At 44.4% G+C, this 7,306-nt stretch overlaps 1 protein-coding gene across 3 annotated transcripts in view; it reads left to right on the top strand.

Moving 5' to 3' along the window:
• The first annotated feature begins 203 nt into the window (after positions 1-203).
• The window catches only part of LOC133551136 (brevican core protein-like), a 38,498-nt gene continuing 31,395 nt past the window's right edge, over positions 204-7,306 (top strand). For all 3 annotated transcript variants that reach the window (XM_061897521.1, XM_061897522.1, XM_061897524.1), the window contains exon 1: positions 204-514. In XM_061897521.1, the coding sequence (XP_061753505.1) occupies positions 495-514 (20 nt within the window). In that variant the 5' untranslated portion in view covers positions 204-494. The remainder of the gene's footprint in view (positions 515-7,306) is intronic.

Genomic DNA, 7,306 nt, shown 5'->3' with positions numbered 1-7,306 from the left:
AAGCTTTTTAAGTGCCATCTGATGTATTTGGGGTGGTACTACTGTATATACTCCACTTTTATATTGCAAAGCTTTTTTGTTGCAAGTATCAGGCAATAAAATCAAAGCTGTTGTAAGTGCATGCTTCAACATGTTGTAGTTTTCCTTGCAGGATAAATGTACGTTATAAAAAATACCCCACTCAGAACAGCTCCAGAACTTCACGCCACACACACACACACACACACACACCCACACACACACAATCCCTCTCCACTCCTCATCTGCACCGTGGCTTGACAAGCATGCGCCATGTCCATCCCTAAGGGGGCAGTTCGGAGTTTTGTTCCTTGACTTTCAACTCCTTTCTTCTCTCCCGGACCCGTCGAGTGGGTTAGACACATCAAGAAGCGGCTCCCTCCAGAAGCTGCAGAGCGCTGCAACCAGAGAATCTTTTTGCCCCAAGAGGATCAGTCTCACTGCAGCAAAGAGACAAGTGAACACTTTTCAACAAGATGCTGCTTCAAAGAGTCAGGTAGGCTTTTTTTGGCTATTTTCATTGTTATAATGATTGTGCAGTCTCTGACACTTACTCTAATCATCCAACTTTGCACATGCCGTATTTGGTGGATTTCTTTTCTTGCTTGTAATATTGAGGAACTTTCTCCACTCTTGTGCTTTGCATATTACTTTTCATTAATTTCTGTATGAAAAAGGAGACATTTTTCTTTTAAATTTGTCATTGTAATTAACAGCAAATTGCTCATGAGAAATTGCATCACTTTATCATTCACAGGATTTTACTGTAAGATATAATGGTACTGTGTTTTTACAGTCATTTGTAATGTTGCGGTGAATTTTGATTACCGCTTCTTACTGTGAAAAAAACTCTTAAATGCTGTGAAATCATGGTCATTGTTTGCAGTATGTCCAAAGCGCAGCCATTGAGTGGGCTCTGTGACCTCTGCTAATGGCCATGCAGGTGCAAATACAGCACGTACGGAAAGTATTAAGACCCCTTTAAATTTTTCACTCTTTGTTTCGATGCAGCCATTTGCTAAAATCAAAAAAGTTCATTTCGTTTATCGTTAAAGTACACTTAGATCCCAATCTTGACAGAAAAAAACAGTAATGTATCATTTTTTGCAAATTAATCCAAAATAAACTAAATAAATCACATATACATGAATAGTCAGACCCTTCGCTCAATACTTTGTTGATGCATCTTTGGCAGCAATTACAGTCTCAAGCTCGGCACACCTATCTTCGGGCAGTTTTGCCCATTCTTCTTTGCAGCACCTTTCAAGTGCCATCAGATTGGATGGAAAGTGTTGGTTTTAGTCCAGGATGTCTCTGTACATTGCTACATTCATCTTTTCCACCATCCTGACTAGTCTCTCAGTTCCTGCCGCCGAAAAACAACCCCGCAGCATGATGCTGCCACCACCATACTTCACTATCGGGATGGTAATGTGCATGGTGATGAGCCATTCTTGGTTTCTCGTGGTCTGAGAGTCAAACATTTTGTTAAACTTTTTACTAAAAGATGGCTTCCGTCTGGCCACTCTACCATACAGGCATGATTGGTGGATTGCTGCCGAGATGGTTTTCCTCTCTCCACAGAGCACTGCTTTATAGCTCTGACAGAGTGACCATCGGGTTCTTGGTCACCTTCCTGAATAGAGTAAGATGAATGCAGCAATGTACAGAGACATCCTGGATGAAAACCAACACTTCCCATCCAATTTGATGGAGCTTGAGAGGTGTTGCTAAGGGCAATGGGCAAAACTGCCCAAAGATAGGTGTGTCAAGCTTGTGGCATCGTATTTAAAATATACTTTGTTGCTGCCAAAGGTGCATCAACAAAGTATTGAGCAAAGGGTCTGAGTATGTATGCTTGTGGGTTCTTCCGAGGATGTCGTAGTCGTAATGGTTTGTACAGTCCTCTGAGACATTTGTGATTTAGGGCTTTATAAATAAACATTGATTGATTGATTGATTGATTCGTACTTATGTACATTTGATTTTGAGTTTTTTATTTTTAATAAAATTGCAAAAAAATATACATTCCGGTTTTTTTTCTGTCAAGAAGGGGTGCTGAGTGTACATTAATGAAAAATAAAAATAACTTTTTTGATTTTAGCAAATGGCTTCAATGATACAAAAAGAGAAAAAATTATGTACCCATTGTAAGAAGATGGTGGAGTGGACCACTTTTAAAGCCCCACTGGTGGCCTCAGGTCCGATGTTACGTCAGTGAAGCAAAACAGAAACTGAAAGCATGAATTATGGTTTGTCATGCTTGAATTAGTTTGGATCTTGTACACTTTATATACCCTTTGAGGAGATTTTATTTTAATTAGCTTCAAGTCCAAAGAGGACATAAAAGTCCTTAAGTTTTTTATGGGGGTAAAAACATTTTTGGATTCTGTTTTGTCTTTTCTATTTTATTTTTTTGCTGTGTAAACTTCAGTCAAAAATAAAAATATCAAACATGTAATGTTTATTAAATGATAATTTTTAGACCTTTTAATCAGATAATGTCACAGGTTTATTACATTTATAAAGTAACTGTAATAATGTTATACAAATGTGCTAATTGACAACTGTGATATCATTTGATAAAAAGTCCTTCAAAGGGTTTAAAAAAAAACATTGAGTCATTTTGTTTGTGGATTGAGAGATTTGAGCAAAAGGATGTAGAAAAATATCCAAAATGTTTAATGCTCTTCGAAAAAAATTATTATTTTTTTTTAGGCTTTGGGGTTTTGTCGTGTAACTGCCAGTGTATAGTACACCTCTAAACGTTAAAATTTAACATTTAAAATCACTCATAGGAAAAATCATTCAGAATATAGTAAAACAACAAAACCATCCATCCATCTTCTGGAAGATGGAGACAACAAAACTGATGGGTAAAAATATAGTAAAAATGTATTAAAAGGAGAAAAAAAGTCAGCCCAAAACAACAAAAAAAAGATAATTTAATATTGCAAAGTGGTTTTATGAAGCATAATTATCTTTTTAAAAAAAAAAAAAAAAAATATATATATATATATATATATATATATATATATATATATATAAAAGGAAATGTTAAACGAAAAGATATTGTATAATTTTGTAAAATCATTGCAATAAATAGTAATAATAAATAATTTCAATAGCTCGAAGACCTCTATGAAAAATACAGTCGAAGGACCCAGATTTCGGACATGGGTCACCAGGGCTCCCCTCTGGAGCCAGGCCCGGTGGTGGGGCACGATGGTGAGCAGCTGGTGGCCCCGGCCGGGCACAGCCCATAGGGACATCGTGGGTCCCCCCTTTAATGGGCTCACCACCCATAGCAGGGGCCATAGAGGTTGAGTGCAATGTGAGCTGGGCGGGAGCCGATCGCAGGGCACTTGGCGGTCCGATCCTCGGTAGTCAGAAAAAATATCGTGAGTGTAGCCTAATGTGTTTTACTGAGACGTGGCTGCACGACGATGTTCCGGATAGTAACGTCTCTATAAACGGGTTCGAAATGGTGCACGCTGACCAGGACCGAACCAACGGCAAGCGGACAGGAGGGGGGCTTGCTTTGTCTATTAATAAGAAATATTGTCATCCCGGTCATATTACAATAAAAGAGCGCCACTGTGACCCGAATATAGAGATGTTAGCTGTAGGACTCAGACCATGTTATTTGCCCAGGGAGATTCCGCATGTTATTATGATGGCAGTATACATCCCCCCTCTGCTAACGCTGCAGCCGCCAGTGACGTCATCCACAGCTTCATAGCCAGACTACAAACCCAGCACCCGAAAGCTCTCATCCTCATCTCGATTATAACCATGTTACCATGGACAATTCACTAGCCAACTTCACTCAGTATGTCAGCTGCCACACCAGAGGAAATAAGATCCTGGACCTGCTGTACGCAAACATCAAGGATGCGTATAGCTCCATAGCACTCCCAGAGCTGGGCCGGTCAGACCACAACCTTGTTTACCTCAACCCCTGTTATGTGCCTCTCGTCAAAAGACTGCCTGTGACCAAAAAAAAAACTGTGAGAAGTTGGTCAGAAGGGGTCCAAGAGACACTACAAGGCTGTTTTGAGGTAACTGACTGGCAGGTGCTCGTGGAGCCTCATGGTGAGGACATTGACGGGCTCACAGAGTGCATCACAGACTATATCAACTTCTGTGTTGACTCAAATGTCCCATCAAAGACGGTCACCTGCTACCCAAACAACAAGCCGGTGGTGACCAAAGACATCAAAGCCATACTGAATGAGAAGAAGAGGGCATTCAATGTTGGTAACAGGGAGGAGGTGAAAAGAGTTCAGGTGCTGCTGTAGACCAAACTCAGGGAGGCCAAGGAGAACTACAGGAGTAAGCTGGAAGGGAAACTGAAGGATAACAACATGAAGGCGGTCTGGACAAGTATACAGACCATCACCGGCCTCAAACCAACGGGGGGTCGTGGAATGGACGGAGACAAAGAGAGGGCCAATGAGGTAAACCAGTTCTTTAACAGGTTTGACATGCCAGCCGGACCCCGACAACTTCAGCAAACTAATCCATCCCTGCCTCACAGCCCCACAACACCAATGACTACCTACCCCCACTTAACACCTCACCCTCAGAATGATCCGCCCTCCCCCAACCACCTGAGACCCCCCCAGTGTGTCTGTCTGCAGAACAGGTAGATGCACAGCTAAATAATTTACACACAGGCAAGGCCGCGGGTCCTGACGGTGTGAGCCCCAGGGTGCTCAAAGCCTGCACCCCAGAGCTGTGTGGTGTGCTCCAGCACATTTTCAACATGAGCCTTAGGCTGCAGAAAGTCCCCACACAGCGGAAAACCTCATGCGTGGTCCCCATCCCCAAGTGCATCCGACCCAAGACGTCAAAGGACTACGGGCCGGTGGCTCTAACCTCCCATGTCATGAAGACCATGGAGAGGTTGGTCCTGGAACAACTACGCGCTACAGTCAAGCCCCACCGGGACCCACTCTAATTCGCCTACCAGCCACGCCTGGGAGTGGAGGACGCAGCCATCTACCTGCTGAACCGAGCCCACACCCACCTGGACAAGCCTGCGAGCAGTGGTGTGAGGGTCATGTTTTTTTACTTCTCCAGTGCTTTCGATACTATACGGGCTACTGGGTGTGAAGTTGGAGAAGATGTAGGTGGAGGCCCCCTTGGTGTCCTGGGTTTTAGATTACCTGACTGACAGACCACAGTACGTTCGACTGCAGGACTGTGTGTCCGACAGGCTGGTCAGCAAAACCAGGGCTCCGCAGGGTACAGTCCTCTCCCCCTTCCTCTTCACCATTTACACCACCGATTTCCACTATCAGTCAGAGTCCTGCCACCTTCAGAAGTTTTCTGATGACTCTGCGATAGTGGGGTGTATTGAGGATGGTGATAATGAGGAATACAGGTGGAGGACTTTGTCACATGGTGTGGAAAGAACCACATCCAGCTCAATGTGACGAAGACCAAGGAGCTGGTTGTGGACCTGGGAAGGAGTAAGAGTACTCCAGTGACCCCTGTTTCCATCAGAGGGGTCGATGTGGACATGGTCGAGGATTATAAATACCTCGGAGTACACATCGACAACAAGCTGAATGGGTCAAAACACGCTGAGGCCCTCTACAAGAAGGGCCAGAGGCTAGGATCCTTCAACGTCTGTACAAAGATGTTGAAAATGTTCTACAAGTCGATGGTGGCGGGGGGCCTTCTTGTACGACGTGGCATGCTAGGGCAGCGGGCTGAGAGTGAGGGACACAAACAGACTGGAAAAGATGGTAGAGAAGGCCAGTAACGTAGTGGGAGTGTAGCTAGACTCTCTGGCGGTGGTGTCAGAGAGGAGAAGTCTAGCAAAACTCCTAGCCATTATGGACAACACCTCCCACCCACTACACTCGGACCTTGCAGAGAGAATGAGCACGTTCAGTGGAAGGCTCAGACTCTCAAAATGCAACACGGAACGATACAGGAGGTCCTTCATGCCGAAAGCCATCAGACTTTATAATGCATATGTTCCTTCTTGACTGCACTTAAATGTAGAATATACGTAGAATATATTTATATTATTCATATATTATATATTGGCTTCACAATACGAAGGTCCTGCAGTCCTGGGTTCAATCCCAGGCTCGGTATCTTTCTGTGTGGAGTTTGCATGTTCTCCCCGTGAATCCGTGTGTTCCCTCCGGGTACTCCGGCTTCCTCCCACCTCCAAAGACATGCACCTGGGCATAGGTTGATTGGCAACACTTAATTGGCCCTAGTGTGTGAATGTGAGTGTGAATGCTGTCTGTCTATCTGTGTTGGCCCTACGATGAGATGGCGACTTGTCCAGGGTGTACCCAGCCTTCTGCCCGATTGCAGCTGAGATAGGCACCAGCGCCCCCCGCGACCCCAAAAGGGAATAAGCGGTAGAAAATGGATGGATGGATATAATATTTTATATATATTATATTATTTATTATCTCCTTTGTGGAGGGGGTCCGGTCCGGTGGCCATGGATGAAGTACTGGTTGTCCAGAGTCAAGACCCAGAATGGACCGCTCGTCTGTGTATCGGCTGGGGACATCTCTGCGCTGCTGATCCGCCTCCGCTTGGGATGGTTTCCTGTTGGCTCCACTATGGACGGGACTCTCGCTACTGTGTTGGATCCACTTAGGACTGGATTCTTCCGGTTGTGTTGGATCCACTATGGATTCAACTTTCACAGTATCATGTTAGACCCGCTCGACATCCATTGCTTTCGGTCCCGTAAGAGGGGGGGTGCCCACATATGCGGTCCTCTCCAAGGTTTCTCATAGTCATCATTGTCACTGTCACCGACGTTGCACTGGGGTGAGTTTTCCTTGCCCTTATGTGGGCTCTACCAAGGATGTTGCTGTGGTTTGTGTTGTGGTTTGTGCAGCTCTTTGAGACACTGGTGATTTAGGGCTATATAAATAAACATTGATTGATTAAATGATTGATTATTATCATTGTTTATTGTGAGCTAACTGTGGTGCTGAATTTCCCCCAGGGATCAATAAAGTACTTTCTATTCTATTCTATTCTACTCTATTCTATACATAAGCTAGCTTTTGGGACGTGGAACGTCATCTCGCTTGGGTAGAAGGAGCTTGAGCTAATGCGCGATGTGGAGAACTTCTGGCTAGATATAGTCAGACTCACTTCAACGCACAGCAAGGGCACTGGAACCAGTTCTCTGGAGAGGGGCTGCACTCTCTTCAACTCTGGCGTTGCCAGCAGTTAGAGGCTGCGGTGGAAATTCTTGTTGCCCCCTGGCTCAAAGCCTGCATGTTGGAGTTCAACC

Source organism: Nerophis ophidion, linkage group LG04 (assembly GCF_033978795.1).
Source record: "Nerophis ophidion isolate RoL-2023_Sa linkage group LG04, RoL_Noph_v1.0, whole genome shotgun sequence".
NCBI classification, from domain to species: Eukaryota; Metazoa; Chordata; class Actinopteri; order Syngnathiformes; family Syngnathidae; genus Nerophis; species Nerophis ophidion.
Note: the sequence above shows the minus strand (reverse complement) of the source record. Positions and strands in the feature narration are given on the sequence as shown.